This window comes from Anguilla anguilla, chromosome 1 (genome assembly GCF_013347855.1).
Source record: "Anguilla anguilla isolate fAngAng1 chromosome 1, fAngAng1.pri, whole genome shotgun sequence".
NCBI lineage: Eukaryota > Metazoa > Chordata > Actinopteri > Anguilliformes > Anguillidae > Anguilla > Anguilla anguilla.
Window position 1 is genome coordinate 61,012,946 of NC_049201.1, and position 24,419 is coordinate 61,037,364.

Here is a 24,419-nt window from a genome sequence, read left to right on the forward strand (position 1 = left end):
AGGCTGTGGCACTCACAACGCCGGAGTAGCGCACCCGAGCCCTGTGTCTGCTCACTGAAATTGCCTGCCATCGCCTTCAAGTTGGGGAACAACTGCCCTAGGCTTTTCTGGGTGATGCAAGGGGACAGAATGTTAGACAAACAGGTCCATGGGTTGAATTTGAAGATGAAGTTTCTGCTGCTACATTCCTGGTCTAGGTATTGTCTGTTGGTGAAATATTGCTTCTGGGTGAACCGCTCGTTCAGTAAGTCTCTCAGTTGTTGAGAAAGTGAAGGCCACCGCCGTATTGAGGGGTGCCCCCTCCAGGTGCAGCTAGAAGTTTTCATAACGTCTGGGCAGCTCCCTGGATGTGAAGCGCAGCTCTGAGCACTGAGGCCTGTGTAACACGGCTCAATAATACTCTCCTTCTCTGGGGTGCTGGTCTGGGGCCAAGTTATGTGGAAATGCGATAGCGGCGTCTGCCTAATTGGTGCCCCTTACCTAACAAACCACACAGCGTGTAGAAAGCAAAGTGACCATGCGTCCTCCCTCTCCCTCCCTCTCTTTCCCCTCTTTCCCTGCTCTTTTCCCACCCACTGTCGCTTTCTCTTTCTCTACCTCATTTCTCTTGCCTCCAGCCTCTTACGCCCCAGCCCCCCCGCCCCCTAATGTCGCTCTGTATCTTTACTGCTGTGTTCTTTCCCAAATAGTCAAGATATCATCCATTGCCCCCTACCTCCACCAGAATCTGTGCTTCTCAGTATTTTAGTTCCCCCCCTTTTTTACCGACAGCAGAACAGTAAATCATCCCATCAGCCTCATCTTCGTTTCCTCTCAGCACCTAAACCTGTGACTCCTGAGGCTCAGATCGAAGGTCTGACACGAAAGCACGCTTTGCAGAACTCTACAGCCTTGACTCACTCCGCCTGTGTAAAAAAAGGTCCAAGCTTTTCTTGTTCTCTGAACATGACCCATTGGAAGGGGCTTCCAGGGGAAAATGCAGGGTTTTTCTTCATGTATCATTCATGTTTGACTCCTCTGTCGATTTTACATCTGTGTGTCTAGTCTCTACTTTTTTACCAAAACAAATTTGGCTGTGATGCAGTTGTCCTTGTACATTTGCTATCTCTGTCATTATTACTGTACATGACCGCTGGCATAATTTATTCACATGGGGAAGATGAAAATTTTTAATTGAACGGGTCAGATGGAGAGAGAATCATTTTTAAGTTCTCACCAAATGGCAGCTGATGCTTTTGATCTATCCATGATCCTCATACTTGGATCCTGGATAAACTGGGGTGGGGAGCAGGGGATATCTTTATTAATCTGCATCTGGTGGAAGTTTTTACATTGCTGCTTATTCATTTTATAGGTGTTAAAAACACACAAACTACCGTACTCTCAGATGAAGCAACAACATTTTATTGGTTTATAGGTAAATAAATCTAAGCCCTGAAATTTTCACTCTTGACTGGGCATAATAGGACCTTGCTCAAATGAACACATACTAATACTAGGCTAATTCATGCTGAAAAGTGAAGCTTTGTGGCCTTTTCTTTTTCTGTCCATGCACAGTACCCTAATAACAGTACTGTTTCTTTTTTAGCCTATAATTTTGTCAGCAGGGTCTTTTATAACGTGTGTACATGTATTTGGTTGTGTTACGTGCATAGCTGCTTACCTGATTTTACACTTTCAAGACAAGATTTATTCATGCCCTGTTTCTGCACTAGTTTGGTACAGATGTAGCCTGTAGCAGATGTCCTGTGAGAAGAAGCGAGGGAGTAAAAATGAGAGGAATTTATACAGAAAATTACTGCTGAACTATTAGCCTACCTGTTGCTGTGAAATGGAGAATCTTGATGACTTGTGCTGTCTCCAGACATATTCGAATGCTGATGATAAAAAAACAGATTCCTGTCTCTTATCCAGTCTCTAGAAATCAGTTGATTTAATCAGTGTGGTTTCACATTCATTAATGTTGCTGTGAATCTCAGGAGAGAAAATACATATTTAATGCCGGTTAGTTATGATACAATACTTCATGAAATTGTCTTGGAGTTCATCAGTGCACTGTTTTTCTGAAAATGCCTCTGACTGTTGAATGTTAATGGTGCCATAGAAGAAAATCTGCCAATATCCTGTCGACATTTGCTGTCAAGACCGTCGGCATGTTCAGACCTATATTTTAAAATATAACGGCAAATGCTAATTTCCTAGTGGGATAGAACTGCTGGTTATTAAATATTGAAGGTTTATTGCAGCAGGGAGCTTGTACAGTGAGATATACTAAAGCTGTTTTATGAAGCATAGGCCTACTTGAAGGGGAAAGGAAATGAGTGGATATTACTGACTATGGAACTGAACTTATTCTTTTTGAAAGGATTTACAGAGATTAATGGGAGATTTAAATTAGATGAATTGGATCTCTGTATTGTTTAGAGGGAGCTTCACACAGGCAGCCCTTTGTTAGTTTTGGTGATTATGTTTATATGTCTAACATAACAGACGGTGATGGAAAGGAAGATATGAAATGGTTCTGTAAGTCTCTGGAAAAATAACATCCGCTCCATTTCCCTTGTCGGAAATGGGAGCTTATGGATTGTTTGTGAGAGTTTACCTCTCGGTGTCCAGAGCCATGAATTTGGCTCCTGGGATTTGGTTGCTTCCACTGGTTCAGTTCTGGGTCCATTGAGCTGTGGGCCAGAGCACCCTTCTGCCAGTGTGGAGGGTTTCATTTCACATCTCATCTCTTAGTTTCTCACACTGGTGTCTTATTAAACCCTCCCTCTCTCTCTCCTTCCTCTCCCTGCGTAACTCTCTCTTACTCTCTCTCCCACCCCTTCCTCAGCTCTGTTGTACTCTGCATTTACCAATGTTGGCCATTGTGAGGATAGCTTTGTGCGTTCCACTGTACTGATTGTACTGCTCTGTCCCTGCTGATTTTAGTTTTCTGTGTCCTGTCCATGATGTCTTATGAAAGTCCCGACCATGCTCAGTATTAAGTGTTGGCTGTTCTGTGTGGAGCGTCTTTTTCTGATGGTTCTGGTTTCTTTCTGCCCCTTGCGTTCTCATCTGCAGGACGACAGTGATGGGATCCCTTGGTCAGAGGAACGAGTGGTGCGCAAGGTGCTGTATCTCTCCCTGAAGGAGTTCAAGAGCGCACAGAAGAGACAGCTGGGTGAAGGCTTGGACCCAGGAATCAAAAGCTCAAATGGTGAGTGAACACCCCCTACAGGCAAGGGCAGTCAAAATCTAGCCTTGCGGTTCTATCTTTGATGTTCGGAAAATTACTAGTTGCTGAAACTCCAGACAGCGCAATACCTTCCTTTCAGATCCATCATGTCTGCTTTCAGATCAGATGAAGCGGTGACACTTTATCTTATCACCAAATCTGTGATTATTTGCAGAAAGCTGGAGTTCAGGAGATGTGTGGTCAGCATGCATGCCTGTTTTCCTAACCCTGCACTAGCCTTAAACGATGGTCTGCATAAGCACAGCATATCGATGTGATTGACAATTATTTATAAAAAGATTTAGGATATGGATGCGACCTGACAGCCTGTCGAATGCGTCTTGTGAAATACGATTGCAATCCAGTCAGCAGGGAAGTGATGGTGGGTTTAATGCATGATATAACTGGGTGAGAGAGAGGAGGTGGCTCTGACGACAGGACAGATCTGAGCCACTTCTTTCAAACCACTCTAGTCTGATTGCAGGTGCTTTACTCTCAGTCTCCAGAGTGGAGCATCACCTTTTCTCCGGTCTTATCAATCACTGAAAGCCTTCTGTGCTTCTGAGAGCCGCCAGGATAGTGCCCTTCTGATGGGTCAGATAAGCTCTGCCCAGCCTTTCCTTACAGCAGCACACAGGGGGAATAGACGTGTTTGTAGTTAAGAGTCTATATGGAGGCTCTGCTGTGTGTTGCTGTACCCTCATCCTGCTGCCTGTGTAGGTGAATTCAGCGCATCACTTCCTCTCTCATCTGTGTACATTCTTCCACCTGATGGACTGCAGCAAAGTAGTGGAGCTCAGTGGCAAGTGCCTCGAGGGAGGGGGCTACACGGGTACTCCACATTTCATTATGAACGCACTGAGGCCTTTCGCAGGTGTTCATTTTAGCGATAAGCTGGCGTGTGCATGAATTCGGCCCAGTAAGTACGCATATGTATTCCCCACTGTCCTCGCCACTCGAGTTTAATGCGCGGTACATCTCCATCTTCCGAACCGAATGATCCTTTTCACATTTTACAATTTGTTCAGGTTATCGCATTGAATTTAACACCGCAGCAGTTTTGTTTGACCAAGGCTAGTTCAGTGCAGTGCGCTCCAGGGTCGGAGGCAATGCAGGCTCGTGGTAATGGGTAGCTTGCAATGTGAAAGGATACAACAGAAGCAGAATGGCAAATGAGTGTCTTTGTTAAGCACTGTTATATCTGTCGGACCAACCCAGTGATACCTTCAGTTCTAGTGGTCAGTGACACCGTTTCCAATGTGCAACATCCATGGCCGTTGAAATAAAATATGCATTCAGGGCTGGCCTGGTTGTTGTGAATCAGGCAAACATTTGAGGTTGGAGCGGGTATCCAGCATTCATGGTCTGTCATGTTGTGCCATGCGGAAGGCTTGAGCCCCACTCTGTCCGCAGTGGTTTCTTGACTTCGCAGCAGTCAGATGTTGAACCCGACTGAATCCATGATCACTACCAGATGTGGTCGTGATCATGGATCATGATTTAAATTGTATTGTCAAAGCAAACCAAGCCTGGCCAATTGCAGGAAGTGCCATACTGGAATGCTAATCTTTCGAACATTTACTATCCCAAACTGTTGGTCAAAGGACACGGTGCTCATTTTCAGAATGTGACCATAAATAGTGAACTTTATCTATTGTCTGTGTGTGAACCTTGCCTTCAGGACTGCCATCTGTCTGACCCCCGAACCCAAAGTGCAGTTTATTTATGACTGCAGCAGTTGTTGCATTATGTGTCCGTGCCCCTACCAGAGTAACGCCAGTTAGTGCGTGGGTCAGTCTGTGGTTACGGCCATATTTGAATCTCAGGAGGGCAGAGTCTTGCCATGCCACAGATGTCTAATCAGGCTGGGTTAGTGCATGGCTGAGAGGAAGTCACATGGGCACAGTGTGGAAAACTGTGTGCACACTGTGGCTATAAGCCAGTGGCTTATAATGGATGCTGACCTGTTTTTAAGTGCTGTGAATGTTGATGCTTGGTGTTGAAGGCTTATTAATGACTTAAACTTGAGAAGAACAGAATAGTGTGCATCTGAAGTTTTCTACTGACTGCAGAAGGTACTTTATACTGTATTTTTCCACTGCAGTAGAAACCCAGTATTGTGTCTAGTTCATTTTTAATGCATTCACATTTAGGTAAAAGAGAAATCACCAGTAACAAAAGACAAAAGCTCCTTTATGCTTGATTAGTCATAACATTTCTGTCTAGAGGGTTAGAATAGGTTTGGTGGAACGCAGTGGGAATTATGTCTTGCAGTTCTAAAATTTCTGGCACATGAGAGCCTGTCCTGGATGTAGAAATTGGAGGATGTGCTCCTGTGAGGGAGAGACCTGCTGGGCTGTCACCATGCAGACAGGGAGGCAGACAGGCAGCGAGGCAGAGAGGCAGACTGGCCGCGTCTGTTCAGCAGGAACATGCTGTACCATTACAGCACAGCAGTGTCTGAAATGGGGTGGGGGGATGGGGGGCTTGAGGCTAGACTGAAGCATCGTGTCAGTCTGAAGTGCCTTCCCTTACATAACCAAAATAACTGGTGATCCTAGCAATCCTTGCTGTGCATTACCTTGCCTTATGTATTTACTTGACAGACGCGCTCGTATATGCTAGGGGGGTGTTAAATAATTTTTTTACATTTTTGCTCATCATCCCTTATACAGTTGGATATTTGCTAATGAAATGAAATGAATCTCCAGGAGCTGCAACAGCCGTCGAACGCCATCGGAACCCAGAGACAAGCTGGTCTCAGTCGAGTCACCCGTGCTCTGTCGCTCCCTTCTTCTCTCTTTCCATCTTTCTCCCTGCCTCACATCCCACCATCACCTTAAGCCTCCCTTCCCTCTCTTCCCCTCTGTTCTCACTCCTTCCGTTCTCTCGCTCTACTCCGCCTCTCATTTTCCCCTCACAGTTTTTCCTTCCTTTCCCCCCTCTTCCTTTCAGTTTCTGCCATCCATCTCCGCCCCCCCCCCCCCCCCCCCCCGTTTCGGTGGGTTTCATTATGTGCTGGCTGTGCTGATGGATGTGTTGACCCGCGGGCTCTCTGATGGATGGCGCGCCTTGCGGAGGCGTGACGGGGCTGCGCCTCCTGGCTCCTCCGCCTCCCGCCAGCGCGGGCCCGTCAGCCGCCGCCGGAACGAGACAAAGGGAGGGCGCCGCGGCGACGGGCCCGCGGAGAGCGCCGCGGCATCTGAGGCGCTCGCTTTCAGACGAGCCCTTCTGCTCTCCTGCGAGCGCTCGGAACCTCTCTCAGGAAGCGGGGAGGCTGCTGCAGGAGCCGCTGTGCTCTGTGCTGCGTGCTGGAACCCTGCGGCCCGCGCTGTTTGCATTATAGCAGCGCGCGCTGTTTGTGTTTTTATCAGCCTAAATGAATTATTTCTTTGCTGGCGTTTGTCTTTTCTACCGACACGTTGTCAGCTGTACTCTTGTGAGAAATTCACTACTTTCGATGTAGCGTCAAACTTCATTGAGTGAGTGGGGAAAGTTGCAACTTCCTTGTCCTCTCATTACTCCACAACGAAACACACTGCGGTTAGATTGAACATGAGTTTGAAATACTTTATTTTCCCATCACATTAGTCCCAGGGCCCCATTACTGCACATGGCTATGTCTGTTGAGCCAAATCCCCTGTTAGGTGCTTTCTGCCACCTCCTTGGAGAGCAGGTAAGGGAACAGGATAGTCTAAATTCACTTTGTAAACACATATAAATCTTTTTGACATAAAGGATGTTTTTGTGGATAAATCACCCATCACATGTAATACAATAAGCCCTGGTGGAAGTTGTCATAAGTAACATGTTACTCCTCTCAAAACCTCTGATTGAAACCAGGTTATAGTGCATAAGACAGAGCAGGAGAGTAAGCACTGAGAGAAAAAGCACCCAAATGCTGGACTGGGGCTGTTTTATGATGGTGATTTATGCTGACTGTGTGTGACATTGAATGGAATGTAAAAATGAATCATTGTATTGGCTGGAATACCACATACATTGCAGTGGTCAGTCATGCTAAAACTTGAATGTGTTCAACTTGCACTTTATGTATGGGTCTTGTTAAAGAATGTACAACAGGCATGCACTGTTAAACTTGTTCTTTTCTGTATCAGAAAAGTGATCTTTAGTTCAACCTAATTTATATTACCTTTCATTCATGTGTCAGTAGGAGCTTTGAATATTTACACCCCTTTAAAATAATTTACTCTCATATTGAGTGGCACCCCCCCCCCCTTTTTTTTTTTTTTTTTGGACATGCTGTGGCTGAGTGCCATGTTTATTTCTACCCCTGGTACTTCCAGCCAAACTTTCCACCAGATGAATGTTTTCAGGGGAATGAAGGCTGCACTTAATAAAAAGGCCGGAGAGTGTTGGCCTGAGTTACTGTACCACTCTGCGCCTGTTAAGCTCACGGTCAGGTGCGCAGCCTCCGCAGAGCTGGTGTTCCCGGTGACCGAAGTTAGCCTGAAGATTCCACGCTGTGAACAATTGCGTTTGAACGACTCTGTCTGGACTTGCTCTCTGTGAGGCTGACAGAGGAGCGGAGCAACTGTCTCTGCCCCTTGTGGTTTATGGCTTCTGGTTTGGAATTTAGGGGGTGGGGGTATGTGTGTGTGGGGGTTGGGGGGGGGGGAGTGCTGATTTGACAAGTTATTGGTTATGAACATGTGCTTGACAGGTATGAAATGGTTGGGCTGGTTATTATTTCAAACAATTTTCATTAAGAACCCATCCAGTGAATTCCGCCTCACTGTTTTGGCAGTCTTCCTGCCTTGTTATTTGTGCCTAATTGGTGTGCAGGTTTATAAGGTTCAGTACATTTTAAATTGGATCCTGTCCAGCAGAAGAATTTTTGGAATGAAAATGAGCCCCTTACAGGAGACCTCAGTGATGTGAATAATTTTTATGCTCACACTTCAAAAACTCCTTGCAAAATTTCAAACTGTCAGAAAGTGTGTACGTATGTGCAAAAGTGCAAAGAATTTTTTAAATGCGCAAATTCCTAAAAGGTAATGTTTACATGGATGAGTTTTAAACATTTAAATAGTTATTGTAATTGTTTATTGCTGTACACACTGTATGAAATTGTGATGTGTGTGGTATTGTGAACAGTATGGTTATTAACATTAATTCTCCCAGCTCAGAAAAACACCTGCTGATGGTGAGCGCTGTAAGTGATTTATCCTAATTACACTTTCCCTAATTGCCATTCCCTCGACACAAAAACTGTCAAGTTATGCACAGCTTCGAGGGGAAAAAAGTTCAAATCCGGAGTTTCGTAGTTTTAGTTTTGTGCGGGAATAATGTATGCCATGTTCTCGCCTTTTCCATCCGCAGGGTCTTTGTCAAACGGACAGCTGAAGGGGTCGGGATCCAAAGGCGGGTGTCATGGTGGACGTGGTAAAGATGGTGGGTTGAGGGGGTCGTCCCAGAGCACAGATGGCGGCAGTGATTATTCTGAGGATGGACCGGTCAGGAAGAGGTGAGTGCTCCTGACCTTAACCGCTGGACCGTGGCCATTGTTGGTTGGGCCTGCACTTTAACCCCCCTAGCTCGACCCAAACAAAAGAATCTTGTGTCCACTGTGTGGAAATTTTAAAGCCAAATTTGAAGGAAAGAAATTTGCCATGGATCATTACATAGAACTTTCTCCTCAAGTTTCAGTAGTACATCACAACATCCACAGGGAGCTCTGTCCTTAATGGTGGACTGTTCATCATTGTCCAGGTAATGCATCCAGCTCTGAAATGACCATGGCTCTGGGCTCAGCTCCAGCTAAGGCACATCACAGACCGTGGAAATTAAAATGTTCTCCACTGCCTGTCTACTTCGGCATTAAAAGGGAGGTGTGGGCGTATTTGTGCATCATCCACTTAACCTCAGAGAACTCTGGGTAAGCTTTGATTTTGTCACCTAGGTTTGAACGCTACTTCAGCTGTACTGCAAAATCAGTGGGGCTTGAATAAGGGCGCGATGTGCTGAACTGAAGTTATTTGCATCAAAATGCACTCAGAGTTTAAGTGTAAGAGCTTGGAAATGTGGTAACGCTGCCACTGGGCCAGAGAATATGAGCTGCCTTGTATGGTGTGGAGACAAATGCTTTGTTATAAATCTGCCTGAAGTCCTATTTGAACTGGACTTGTAACCCAAATTGAACATAAATCATTGTAAAAGGGCGCTTCTGGATAGGAGTTGGTGCTTATGAAGAGTAGAATAGAACACGGCCACATTTATCCAGATGGTAAAAGTGGTTTTGCGTTTACTATGTTATGCTGTAATGAACATCAGTTATTAAAATAGAATCAGCATGTCAGTCATTTGTAATCAGTGACTTTCAGGCTGGGGGAAAATGTCTTATGAATAATTCACAGAAATGTTAATGCTGTCAAGCACGAGATACAATTAGCTTGTTGCAGTGTAATGTCAACAACTGTTTTGTAATCTATATGTAAATATAAATAAATAATGTAAATAATATTAAAGGAAATATGAATAGATTTGCTTGTCATGATGTTGTCTCCATGCTGTTCTACCTGCTAAGCCCTGACACAGACGCCCCATAGGCAGCACTGGGGAACGGGCCAGGGGAAGATGCAGGAAGCGCTGTGGCAGATTTTCAGCTGAACATCTATTTAGATTTTGAGCAGATTAGTTTATTATGCTCGGATCTAATAATGTATTAATATGTGCGATTCAGCTGCAGGGCCTGAGCGCTTCCCTCCTACGTCCTCGTGCCCTGTCTCAGGCTAATGGTTTGTGAGAGCCTCCTGAGCGCGGATTTGGCGGTGCGGTGTGGAAATGCGGGAAGTAGGATGCTTCGCTCCGCGGAGCCGTCTCTCCAGGTCCTGGCCGTTTCTGGCCATGGTTCTGGCTGTTGCAGTGTCTTCTGGGATGCTGGAGAAAGCACTGTTTGTTCAATGATGAGGGAGCCAAAGTCCAGCCAGGAGATGAGGGGGTTGTGGAATGGTGAGGCGGGCGCAATCTACCCTGACATGACCGGCCGACCTCTGTCCAAGCCTGGAGCTGATGGGCCTCTGGGAAAATGGCTCCGTGGGTGCTGTGTGAGGGCCAAACTCGAGATCCGTGCCAAGTAATACCCAAGCATCCGTGTTTCTGGCTATTTTCCTCCTGAATTTTCCCACACTGGCGTACTTTTTCTTTAACGTTTGCACAAAAAAGACAGAAAGAAACAGCCACTCTGGGACCAATAGCAAAACACTAGCCCAGGAGCTGCAGCGAAGACTGGGCATTCATTTTAGTCAACAGCTTAGTATTCTTCATGAAGTCAGAGGGCAAGTGAGCATCAGTGTTTTCAGATGGGAGAGCATGAGGCCCAGGGAGCAGGGACAGCTGGGCAAAGAAGCCCAAAAAGAGTGCTTTTCCTCACCCACCAGTCCTCTGGACATCTTGTGACTGCTCATTAAACGGGAGGTGTCACATTAATTGTGCAATTGAGCTGGCTGCTTCCTGTTTTCCAGAACATCCGTTTGACCTGAAAAGGACAGATTCCCTGTAGAGAACTCTGCAGTGCTCTCTCAATGCAGGAGAGCATTAATGTTGGTCAAGATGCTGCATTTTATACCTGCTTCCCTTACAGGAGACCGTGTGGAATTAATTAGCTTTGAGCTCTGGACCTGAGGGTTGTGGGTTTGAATCCCATTGAAGTATGATGCTGCTGTTTTTCCCTTGTGAGGGGTTTCTAAATTTCCAGGTGTATGAATGGATAGGGATATTCTGTTAAATGTACATTGCCTTGGATGATGACATTGCTAACAGGATGAGAAAATGCCTGGGATGCTTCCATATCAAGAAAGAAATAATTAATGGCAGTATGCGGTAGGGTCATTCACATTCTCATCTTCGTTCAGAGGTCCCCATTGGAAATATATGTACACAGAGTGTTAGCTTGGTACCATCAAGTCATCCTCACAAGAATGACGGAAAAGGAAAGTAATTAAAGGTGAATCTCTTGATTAGAGACAAAAATGTATGTGCCACGTAGAGTAACATTAATTCAGCTTAGGAAACATGGGAGGAAAAGGTAGAAGGGGTTGATTTATACATGTAAACACTGCTCTACACTGTTTAGTGAAACATAGCTCAGGGAAAGGGAAAATGGTAATTAAAGCTACTTTTGTTTATGGTCCTTCCCAGGGAACTGTCTTTGTTCCAGAGATGATGAAAAATGAAAATAGTATGTTCCTCTGGGGAATGTCTTAAAATGTGGTTTTCGTGTATTGAGTTTTATGTTCCCGTTTTCTGGCTTGTTTGGTTGTCCTCTTATTTCTCGGCACCATTCCAGTCTCTCATGCGTCTCCCTGTGTGTTTCGGGGAGTTCCTTGTTATTCTCAGACTCTTGGCTTAAAAATATCTTCCCGTCTAAGCACAGCTTCTTTTTCCTTTTTAAAGAAAAAAAAAAAACGATTTCTCTTTTATTAGGGGTTAGAGAGCCACAAAGCCCTTAGTTTTGACCACATGGTTATGGTTTCAAATCCTGGTTTGGGCACCGCTGATATATCCTTGAATAATGCACGCCATTGCCGTCATAAATTCACAGCTGTCTGAAGGAGCAATACGTAAACCCTGGTTAGCACATGAATAGTAGGTCTTTAAATATCTTCCCATTATTCTGCTTTGTTCAGCTCCGTTACATGTGTATGCATATGCATCATAAAATGTTTTATAGCACAGTAACCTGGACTGCGGGGAAGTCTCTTGTGAATATGTCCTGTAGTTCTGTGTTGTGTGTAAATGAACGGATTAGACAGTCAGAGTAACTGGTGCTGTGGCAGAGACACTCCTAAGAAAATGTCAGTAGGCAGTGCCTGTCCATGGCAGAGCAGAGCAGTGCTGTACCTGATCCCTGTATTCTGATGAGCGCTGGATCCCAGCATCTGTTTGGATTAGTCAGGCCTGTCTGTCTGTGCATTCTGAGGAAGGTCCTGACCGTTACTGCATTTTAACGCTTTTAACTCCCGTTCTGGCTGTATGTATTTGATATGCCTTTGGCACGTTGCTCCTGCTTCCTTTAATTCTCACACTGCGTTCTTGAGTAGCTCCTTGACCTTGAGATAGAGCGAGTGAAATAGTCTGTTTTCTGAAGCTCATTTGGTGAAGTCAAAGAACAGCCTATGCGGTACATTCTTTAGCAGAAATTGTGTAATTCTAATGCAGATGTGATGCCAGTTTTGAGGTTTGCGGTCTTTACTGACCTTATGAGACCATCTGTACTTAACGGTTTTAATTTCAGATGCCTATGAACATTTATTTGTATGAAAAATAGTGCCCAATGGGGCATTCCAATGTTAGCATTCTCTCATTTACCCACAAATGTGCTGTCTGATATGTCACTGTATTGCTTTTGTCACAGGATATTTACCATGAAATTTATATTTTCTGGAAAACAGCCCATCAGTATTTCAAATTGAACCTAGGGGAAAGCCGTTAGTTGAACTTGGAAGAACCCAAGCAACCAAGCTTGCATGAAAAAATGTTTCTCACAAGACAGATTTATCTGTGCTTCTTACTGTACACCCAGCCAAACATTTGGCTTGGGATTAATTTTCCTCAGAACAAGTCTGGGAACCATTTAATGATCATGATATGATCATTCAGCAGTTGGATTACAGGACTAAAGCATAGCGATAGATGCTGCATGTGTAGGTTGCAATATTACTACTGTGCCCTTGATTAAAATGTTTTATATTCACTGGACTGAATAGACTACAGTATGGAGATGGTGGGCTGTTTGATCTGGTTTGTTTAGATTTGTGTTGTACTGTTGCCTAAGCATAAACAGTGATTCATACATGCCCTGATGACCTAATGGACTGTGAATAAATGTTATAAATACACTTTGCATTACATATTGATTCTAAAAGTAGCATACTAAACAATAGTACAAAGAATAATGATGCTACTATCTGTCGCTTATCCCTAATCAATCATACAAGCTTCTGCAGCTCTTATGCATGCTGAATTATTCATTTATTAATTTATATGGCTGGCACTCTAGTCCAAGGCAACTCCGGAAAGCATTACAAATCACCGTACAGAATGCAAACATGGCAAATAATGATATGCAATATAAGCAGTAGCTCACATCTATGTGAAAAGACATGGTTCTGTCCTATCCAGTTAAAATGCAAACCCTTGGTAACTCTTACTGATGAAAATGAAGGAACATCAGGGATATTTTGGAAGGTCAGGTGTCCCTGTTGAATAGGAAAAGAGCTGCAGGTTTTTCTGTGGTTTATCTGAAAAATACACAGGTCCGGGTGAGTGAATTGTGATTGGTTAGTGATGAGTGATTGATTTTATTTTTTTTCCACGTAAGATATCCATTGGATGCATTGCTTCTGTGCTAATTTAGTTTCGTATTACACTTCATAGTTATTATTTTATCAGATATGGGCAACTTGATTCAGTGCACATTGGTTGCAGTTTGAGATCCTGTACATGGTACCATTGTACTACTTTTGCTTATTTCACTGTCTAAATGGTTAATACATAAAACTATAGGCTATATGAGTCTCCAAGGGTTAGGAGATAGGGCCATCTGCTAAGTACATATTATAATCTGCCTTGGCAACAGAGAATGAGTCTGTTCACAGCAATCACATAGCTGCTCTCTCTTAGGGGACATGTGTTCTGTGATTCAGTCTTAGGGGTATGTGTGCTGTGTGTTTTGGGCACAGAATGGCTGTGACCTATCCCACATAAGGATGTTCTGATATCTTAAACACATTCTCTACCATATATTATCTGGTCTTAAAATAGAAGAGGGTGTGAGAAAGGAAGTATTCTGGCATGTTCTTCACATTGATTCTGAAATCACTCTAGAGGCCCTGTAGCTGAGCTAAAGCAAACTCTAGAGAGAGTCACTGTCTTCAGCGCAAGACAAACCAGGCTGCGTACATAGTCACATAGTCATAGAGTGATTCATAGTGATTTGAGTTCATGCCCTATTTGATATTTGAATTCATGGAAAATGCAAAGCAGTTAAGTGAAACATGAAATTTGTGTTTGTTCTTTCAAATGGAATACCTCCACCTGAGCGTATAGTAGGGTCTGAACCCAATGCAGGTCGGTTGGTGAGTGAGCTTTGCTTCCATTGGGGCTTGCATAACTATTGATCATGATGCGCATTTCATTTCTGTATTTGTGAAGAGTATATAGACTACCAATAGGTGATAAGCCAAATATTTTAAGGGATCAGTTAATACTCATGCATTTAAGGCAAGGACAGTTGTGTTTTATATTCGTACTGTAATATCCCATTATACCGATAGATACGTTTGCTTTAGCAATTTATATTGAGGACCCTGTTCAAAGGTGCAAAAGTAGTAGACCACAGGGATTCAAACCTGCAGCTTTCTGGATATTTAGCTGGTGGACAACCACTATACAGTCTGGTTAATGTCCGGGTCCTTTTTCATCAATTTATAATCCAGACGTCAACCAGACATGTATAAACTCTGGTTTTTAGAGGATCTAATGAGCTATGCTTTTGATTGGAAAGGGACATGTGCTGTACCAACTGAATGGATTTCAGACGAATGCGGCTCCGTTGGGGTGAATATTAATGCAGTGTGAATTTGTTTGTACGCTGACAGACTCTTTCACACGCTGCACAAAACCAGACAGGCAAAACCGCTCAGAGCTGAGCCTATTTGAACATTCGCCTTTCAGTTTAAATCCATACAGGAGCAGGAATGTTCCTCTATGGTGTAAGGTGAGTGATGCGTGATTGGAAAACAAGGTATTTTTGGATCTCTTATTTTTTTGGACATCTTAAATCCGTATAGGAATGTACCTCTCCAGTGGCAAGTGAATGATGTGTAATGTGATAACTAAGTATTGATGGATCTCTTCTCTTTTCAGATAAAAGATTTAAGACAAGGTACCAGCTTTTTGTCCATCCCTAAGATTTCTTCGAGATTATCCAAACAATAGGGGTATTAACCCGAGCATCCTGGCCAAGTTCCAAATGTGGCTCTCAATCTGGTCATCTAACCATCCTCTATCAGGGGTTGAAAAATCACTTGCTAAAAATAAAATAATTGCCTTTATTTTGTCCTGCACTAGTAATGTGATGCTCCAGAGCCTGAATGTTTACTGGAACTCCTTTTTGGGGCCACAGATTAATGTAGTTTGCAGTTAGCTGCGATTACTATTGAATTCTGTTGGATTCTGCCTTTATTAGGTTAGCAGGTCAGAGGTCCAAATGCCCAAACCACAGATCAGAAATATGACAGCAGAGTGGAGCTGAGATGTATGCTTTTGCATTCTTTTCTAGTTGTGGACATTTTTGCTTTTTTTGGTGACTCTTTATGATTGATGCTTAGCCTGTTTTCATTTCTGCTGCTCTCTGCCAAGTAGAGCAAAAGAGAACACATGCTCTGGCTGATTTTTCCAAGCTTCCAGCCTAGTTAAACTTTGGATGGGAAATTTTATAAACTATTTCCTGCCATTGCATCAAACTCACCCTATTTGGTGTCTTCGAGCTGCTGGGTTTTCGGGGGATTTCAGTTCATTAAAAAATTCTGCTTGTAGGACTCAGCTTGTGGCTGAAAGGGTCTGCCAAATACCTAAATTGTAAATTGCTTGTTTTTATGCAAGAGCGAACATTCAGGAAATTTTGCGAACCTCTGAGTTTGTGAAGAAAGTGTGGACCAAGTTTGTGTTGTTATTTTTTTGAAGGGTACAGCTTAGTTTTTTTACTGCTTGTATGTGCATGCAATTTTGCAGTGTGTATTTGGACTACCCAGAGGACAACCAGAGGACTACCACATGCCCCTACAGTCAATTGGCTATCTCTCACCTTCCCTACCCACTGTGCTTGCCTAGGGCCTCATGGTAAGGGAGAAATGAGTTCTATATTCTCGTTTATTCAGTAGAGGTTAAATAAAAAATAAAAATTATAGCTGGAGGTTGGAACAGACGCAGGGTTCAGTTGCTTCCTGCGGTGTGATATTTCAGAGATCTGGGCATGTGACAGGTTTGCTTCCTATAAGCCCAGATGGCCTCCACAGTGTGCCCACTGTGAGCCCAGGCAGGTGTTGGCCAGGCATGTGCCTGAGCTAAAAGAAGCAGGACACTGAGCAGGGGCAACTGAATGTAGCTAATGCACCTCTGTCTGAAAGCGATTTTTCAGTGTTCCTAACCAGCATTTATTTTTGAAAACAATCCCCAGCCTTGGTAATGATACAGAACTTGTGTCTGCAAGGTGCAGGATATGGGAGAAGGCAACCCCAATTTTCTGAAAATAACATTTTCTGTCAGCTTTCTTGAAGGGCTTTTTGTGAGTGAAATCTACGTTGAGTTGCAGAGTTTGTTGATCCTCATAAACATTTGGTGTGGAGCAGACCTTTTTTCTTTGGAGGAGATGGATAGGATTATTCCAACAACCGTCCTCGGGGGTTTCGATTGTCAGCCATATTCCGGGGCCTCTTGGGTCAAAGGTTAAGTAGGAGGTCGAGGGATAATGGCCGTCTCTGGCAGGTCCGATAAATTCCAAGCAAGGTCATGTGTTGTATGGTGGAGGGGTTGGTGGAGGCTTTGGAGTGGGGGTGGGTGCTGGTGGTTGTGCAGTGGGGTATGTCTGATCTTGGCCATGGCTGTAGAATTTGGTTGGCTTCACAGTTTCATTGTGTTAATCTTTGGGCAAACGTCACATCTAAAAATACAGTGATAGATAGCCTGAGAGAGAACGGAGGAAAATCCTGGTGCAGATACTTACATTTTATTTTTGTTTCACAGGGTCTTGAATGGTATTTTTATGACAGAAATGTGTTACCTGGTGTTTGTTTGCATTTTTCGTCATGTATTTACTTTAACTCTTGCAGGTTGAAACTTAACTGAGTCTTATTACTATTGACTGTAGATTAATTGGTGTGTTTACAGAATTGTCATCAAAGCATCAAAATTGGACATTACGACCAAAAAGAAGTGTGCATGATTTTGAAGTTGGAAGTTACTTGTCGGTTCTGATGAAATTCATGGTCAATCAATCCTTTTTTTTTTGTGATATTGTGACTGTCATGTTAATGTTTAATTAGCTCTCGTTGCATAGTCAAAAGCTTGTAATTACCAGATTGCGTTTAATTGCTGTTTATCAAGTAAAATATTTGGGCCATCAAAACAGTAAAGCACAGTGGTTATAGGAGCGTGTTTGTAATCAGTTTGAATAGATCAGATCCAATAAAGCAGGTTTGATTATCAGATAAGGCTCTGCTGTTGTACCTCTGAATAATGTAGTTCTATAAAACTACTTTAATAGATTTCTATCTGCATAAATGGATAATGTGATAAATGCTCCAAGTCATCCTTGAGAAGGGGTAAAAAAATGCTTGTGTTTAGGCTACATGCTGCTTACAGTCTACTTCTAGTAAAAGGTTGGATTATGTAGAATGATGTTAATAGGTTCACATCTGAAGAGCATGGCCACATATGCAGTTTGGAGTCTGTTAAAATAAATCTGTATAGGCTATGTCTTGTGGAAGAAAATATAGGCTAATAAGTATGAAAAGGCAAAAAAACATACTCAGGTATGTTTAGAGTTTGTAAACTATGACTCCCCCCCCATGTAGTTGTATTGGAACAAGCTCATCTCTGAGCAGTACCCAACCTAATTAAATTTGATCTTTTATCTAACGAGCTTTGGTGTTTCCATGGGACCCATTCTTCTTCTGGTCATATCCCACAGAACTCAGAACTATAACCACAGTATGCAGTGTTTGTGCTAATCAGTAGAAGCTCTTTTTACATACCCCTTAGGGATGCAGAAAAAGGGGACTGTCTGTTTCATATTCAAATATAAGTATTCATCAAAGGAAAGGAAAGCACCAATATATATGTAATATATACTGTTCTATAATTCTGTATTTTCCCTTAAACACTTGCTGTCTTAAAAACGGTAGCATTAATACAATTTGCCATGTGCACTTACTGGTACTGGTCAAGAGGAAAATGGTTATGATACAGATTTAAAAATAATTATATATATATATATGGAAATGGAAAATGAGAATTAGCTCTTGGATCAATGCTTCCGCATCCTGTCCAGCGTAGCCCTGTGACATGCTAAAATAACGTTGGGGTGACCTATTGTTTCTTTGAAAAGAAACAGCAGATCCAAGCATGGTCCTGTGCTCTTTCATATGTGGCCATGTCTACCCCTGAAATGATACCCTGGACCATTAGTAGTTTACATTTAGATTGTCTAACTACAGGTATATGAAATATGCACATACAACCACAATGACAGGTAGTTTTTTATGTAAATAGAAGGGCATAACCGTATATCCACAGTGGAAGAGGAGTGATCAAACAGGCCACATTCACGTTCTTTGTCTGGTTTCATTTGTATTTGCACTGAATTTATTTTCTAAAAATACATGTGTTCAGTCACAGGAGGAATGTTCAGTGTGCATAACAATGCTGTGTTTCTCTCCACACCGCTCAGCAGCTTGAACACTATTGTTGATGTGGGGATGGTTGATGTTTCCCACATACTGTAAAACATTATAAGGGAAAAAATTAATTTTGTAAATCAGTCATTCTCTCCTGAATTTTGTAAAATGACTGTGATTTCTGTTGCATGGATAACGGAAGAGATTGTGAGTGAATTGATCAGCAATGCTGTCAAATTTTGTTTAACCTGTGGTAATGACTGAGAAATCCTGGTTACAAGCTTCTGATTGAATCTGAAATTGGCTCTTGCAAGAGAGGAAGTATCACTGCCCCCCTTCCTCCATTGAGGAGATTGTGTTTGCAGAAAAGTGTCTATGAACGGACAGAAAAAAAATGTCTCCGGGGAGGAATTGAGTTTTTATGGATTAATGGAGCTGTAGCAGGAGGGTGAGGGCTCAAAAAGCACGGGGAGAAATCACTCTGAAATGGAAAGTCATGCTCTGGCACAAGCATAAGGCCGAGAGGTATGGAATGTGGGATGAAAGCGTGCTTTTCAGCCGAAGTTCGGAGCTCACCTCGAGACAGGGAGTCTTTAGTATTCCTGAAATGTCAGACCGGCAGCCTCCGTGAAATCTAAAAAATTAATCTCACCGAGGGGATGGAGGAAGATCTGAGAAGGGATCAGAGTGTGTGTGTCTGCTTAAGAAGGCAGCCCTGAAAGACACCTCCTCTGGGCTCTGTCTACTTTCACCAGCTATCTGCTGCTTCAGAAGCCTCGGCTGCTTAGTAGAGAACTTAATTACATTTTATGGACTCTGCATGAATCAGAAGTTGGCAATGGCAGCATGCTCTGGACAGGGACTGGCTGTGGCAGCCTGCTTATACCAGTGAAAACAGTTTTCGCACATCGCTTTATTGTTTCAGCAATATGCTGTCGGTTCAGCCTTGCGTTATGTACAGCCACATAAAAAAGGGTGATTGGTTGTCTAGAGGGTTTCCTTTTTATTTTCTTCATGGTAAATTTATATGGTGAGTCAATGAGCATAAGAAATGGCTTAAAAAGGCTGTTTTAAGATATGTGAAATGGGCCACTTGGCTTAAGGATATCAGAAATTGAAATGGAAAGTGCCAGGTAGATCATTCTGGAAGGCAGATGTTATAAATCATATTTAAATGTACGTAATTGCATATATTGAGACTGTAATTAACCTACAGATATTGTTTAATCTTTTTTTTAATTTGTTCAATGAGTGGAAATAACCCCTTTTTACATTTTCAACAAGGCATTGCAAATTTAAGCTTTGATTATAATAAATGGAAGATCATTGAACAATTTCAACTACATTAAAAGAGGAATTTAAGTGGCTTTATAAGAATGAAATGAGATTATAGCTGTAATGGGACTTCAGTACAGGGTTTGTTGCACTTATAAACTAACTTGCTTTGATTGACATGTCCAAAGTACCTGCGAGACTTTACACTCAGGAAAAAAAAAAAATCATAAAAGTGAATGGGTTGAAGTGCACTACCACCCAAGAGGAGGTAATACTCCTCTCAAATAGTTTATTTCTCCGGCCTTACTTCTATTAAAAATGTGATCTATTCATCCCATCCAGTCAAGCTTTACACAGTGCCGACTGATTCACTGATGCTCCACCCCTCTGTGCTCCCATAGGCCAAGGCTACAAGCGCAGCGGAAGTTCGCCCAATCACAGCCCAACTCGCCCAGCAGCACCCCGGTAAAGCTGTCGGAGGCACCGCTGCCGGCCCCTGCGTCCCAGATAAACGACCTCTCCAAACGCAAGCCCAGGACCGAAGACTTCCTCACCTTCCTGTGTCTGCGAGGTGAGTCTGCATCCCCAGTTCCCCATACCCTGCTCCTCCCCCACAACCCACCACTCTTATACCCCACACATACCCCTCACACATCCTCCTTCTCAAGTCTGATACAGTACATGCTCTCCCTCAGCCTGTATGATGGCTTTACATGTGCCAGTATGCCGAGAGGTTAAACCTTAGATACACAAAGACACTGATCCCCAGAGTCTGAAAGGATCATTTTAATTCCAATAAATTAAATGCCTTAAATTCAATAGCATAAATATTCAGAAGCTTTAGTTGTTCATATTCATAGTTCATCCATTTTATAACCTGAGAGAAGCACCTAGCTTCTCTTGAAAGTTTTTGTATTTGTCGGGATATTCGAGCTGTGTAGACAGACAGGAAATTTATTTGGAGCATTAGAAATGACTCTGTTGGAACTTGTGGTGCCGAACGTGATTGTGGTACTGAGGTCTAATTCTTCATGGGGACAGTTACTGTCTCTGCCACCTGTTGGAATTTTTCAAACTGAGTTGCAGGGGGGTCACTGGGGGGCCATTTTGATTGATTAAACAAGAGCAGTTTGTAGAAAAGCCCTTTATGTGATGTGTTCTGCAGGCTGTGGCAAGGAATACTGTACCTATGGGATGATAAAATTCAGTTGTGGGCTTCACTGGGAATCCCAGTAAAGCCCCACCGTTGAGCTGCCAGGGGTGTGTGTGACAGTCATTAGATGTATGAATTGTAGCAGTAATCTGATGAGCACAACTCTGCATTTCATTTAGTCAGGGATGGATCATGTGTTCTTGTTTCCTTGGCTGAATTTCAACCTTTCTGTTCTGTGAAGTCCCCCAGACCCCGGCATAGAGATGTATACATTCCCTGTACGCTGACGCCACAGTCCTCATTAAGTTGTTTAACAAAGAACTTTGCTCTTGTTTCATTCATCAGGGCTAACATTAAGCAGTGATTTTCAGTAAGATTAAATTTAGGGCTTCTGCCCAACTTTTAGATTAGAAGGACATGGATTAGTGAAAGATAGCGGAGAGACAAATAGATTTGTGGTTTACCATAGTTCTTGTGTGAGATTAAAAAATCTCTTTCCTGTGCTTTCTGTAAAGAATAAAAATGGATTATTCAGTCATTTTGATTTTATGTAATATATGTCATTTATTAAATTAGTGGTTGTCACATGTCATAACAAATATTTGAAGTCAGAAGTCATAACAAATATAGCATGAAATGAAAAAGAAGCATTTCTTGACAATTGTGAACAAATCGTCTTGCATGATGGCGATATTATCAAAAACAAAATGCACTCAGGCTATAGTAGATTGTGAACAAATAAACGCCAGATTCTGCAGTTTTAACAAGATGACAGAATCTCGGCCTTGTACCTCTGTAGTTGTTTCCATTAGTACTGGTTCTAGTCCAAAATCAACGCTGTGGATGTGAAAGTGTGGTGTGCACTTCTACTTAGGCATATCAACTACTTAAACAATCCTTCTGAAAAATCCTCCATGTGTCTTTACCACAATGGTTTGGAAAGGCATTTAGGCCATCCTGACATGCTGAAAACATTACGGCTTTGTAATTGTGTCTCTAGGAAGGAAGGGTGCTGGGCATTGCAGTTTGCAGCCTTGTCTCCCAGGGCACAGCATGATTGCAGGGTAATCATGGTGTCTGACTGAATCGCTGCAAACCTCAATCTCATTCAACCAAATGAAGAAAGAATTAAAACCGCTGCTTTTTTTCTCTCCTTCTGCCGCGGCCCTCAGTGTGTGTTTGCGGCTTATGTAATTATGGCAGTGTTAAAGGGTTTGGAATGCCCATGCGTGTCAGCCCCCTGTGCTGTTGGCATTACCCTCGCCTGTGTATACAGCCTTCATACCCTTTCATTCACTGCCTGTGGGCCTTTCTGTTTGGTTTTACTGAATGCTCGTATAACGTAAGTGGATGCCCTTATGCACTCTTACATTGTAAGACACTCTGGATTCGAGTGCCTGCTAAGTGAATGCAGTGTGATGTAGGCTAAAGCAGTGATTTTAGTTGGGATGTGTGGGTAGAGAGGGCATTTCACTGTCTGTTTCAAATGGTCTCCTGACTTTGTTCACCCTGAAATGTCTCCAGGGGTGAGTGAAAGTATAAAATCTCCTGTACAGGTGTGTGCGTGTGCGTGTGCGTGTGCGTGTGCGTGTGCGCGTGCGCGTGCGCTTACTTTAACCTCCAGCAGTATGATTTTGTATATTTTTGTGTTTGGTTGGTCTTGCCTTTGAATATGGAGTGATCTAACAGTCAGATGGCCTGTTCTGCTTCTGCAAATGCAAGCCCATCTAAGCCTAGAGAGGTCAAAGCTCATTTTACACCCAGTTGTGGCTCGCTGTGTTTTTCTCTCATCTGACAGGCACATAACCAACACTACACAAACTTTATTTTTCACACAAGGTTGTGAAAAGAGCATCTTAAGTTCTGTGAATATCTTTAAAAAGGACTTATGTAGTTTCTCATGCTTTGTGCTCAATTAGTGATAGATGTGTTATCCTGTGATTTTTTTTCTTTCCCAGCTGAGATTTGAACAGACTGTATGCAAGGAGGTGATTTTTCTCTTATTATCACTTAATACAATTTAATCCCTCAGTGGAAGACTTGGTTCTCTGATGCAATGTATAGTAATACGTGTTGCCCAAAAAATATTACTGCCCAGCATTACAGTGCTTTGTTCATACCACACAAGCTCACTTAGATCCTTTTTTTTAATATCAGTGGTGTCCCCGGTGGTCATATCTTCGAGGTGCTAGACGAATGTGGGCAACTGTGACTGTGGAGTTCTAACACTAATGTTAATGTTCACGGCACCAACATGTGCCAAAGGTTCTTGGTGGGTGGGGTGTGAAAAACACCTTATGGCCAGATCAACGCAACGTGCAGCTTCAGATGCACCATCCCCACTGATCTCAGATCAGTCCTCAGAAATGAGGTGATGAGGGTTATTGTACCTGGCCAACCAGGAGATCCGATCTTTACATTGGATTGGACTGAAGATATCATGGAAACAAAGCTGAGTCCTGAAACAAAGCTGATTTACCATTTTGACTTGATTTGCTTGAAATGGGTCTAGTAGAGGATCTCACTATTTATGGAGCAACACCAACCCTAAAGACAAAGCCACAGACGGTGTCCAGCTGCTTCTGTGATATTAGTGGCCATTAAATACTGTATGTGGACATTGTTTAAATATGAAATATTTTTAAATGACTGGTTACAGAAATAGATAAAATCTGGGCAAGCCTGATCAGGAATGATTTTTTCATGCCTTAGTGCAACTGAGAAAGATTATACAGTAGGAAATTCTTCCCCAGTCATTTTGGCAGCATTTCTAGCTGCTCTCCCTAATTTGCACTTTTCTTGCTGAGTGGTTTTACCCTTTCAAACTGCTAGAGTAGGTGAGATCACCTACTTTCAAGAACTGCGAAACTGGGTCATTACCTTCTGCTTTCTGTCATTTTCTTTACTGGGTGGAAAAAGTACATCCTCTGTTTCTCTCTTCAGACCTGCACTCTGGTAGTTGGTAGTAGTTGTCTCAATAAGTTTGAAAGAACAAACTTCATGGTTAGAGGCTGTAAGCAGTTTAAAAATTATTTTTGGCTTTAAGAAGGCAAATAGTACAAATATATTTATATTTGGTTGTTATATTTATATATTTAAATATAAACTAAACGGATCAACATATTGCTTTTCATCCGTATCACATTTTCCCCCATGCTGTTCCATGCTTTGCCTATGGACATCATCATTTCAATGTAGCACAAAATAGACGGCCGCATTATTGTACAAAACACAGTTCCATTGAATTACTCCACAGAATACGGTGTCTCAGGTCTCAGATCAGGCTGTTGGGCTGGGATTTAAAAACCCATTCACAATTTGAGCAACTTGTCTGGAGGGTTGGGTTTTTTGCCTG

General features: G+C 42.7%; 1 protein-coding gene across 2 annotated transcripts in view; it reads left to right on the forward strand.

Annotated features, from left to right (window-relative positions):
- Window positions 1-24,419, forward strand: part of LOC118236156 (protein Jumonji-like) — a 92,107-nt gene that overhangs the window by 38,890 nt on the left and 28,798 nt on the right. For both annotated transcript variants that reach the window (XM_035434283.1, XM_035434274.1), the window contains exons 2-4: window positions 3,064-3,199; window positions 8,561-8,705; window positions 20,313-20,482. In XM_035434283.1, the coding sequence (XP_035290174.1) occupies window positions 3,064-3,199; window positions 8,561-8,705; window positions 20,313-20,482 (451 nt within the window). The remainder of the gene's footprint in view (window positions 1-3,063; window positions 3,200-8,560; window positions 8,706-20,312; window positions 20,483-24,419) is intronic.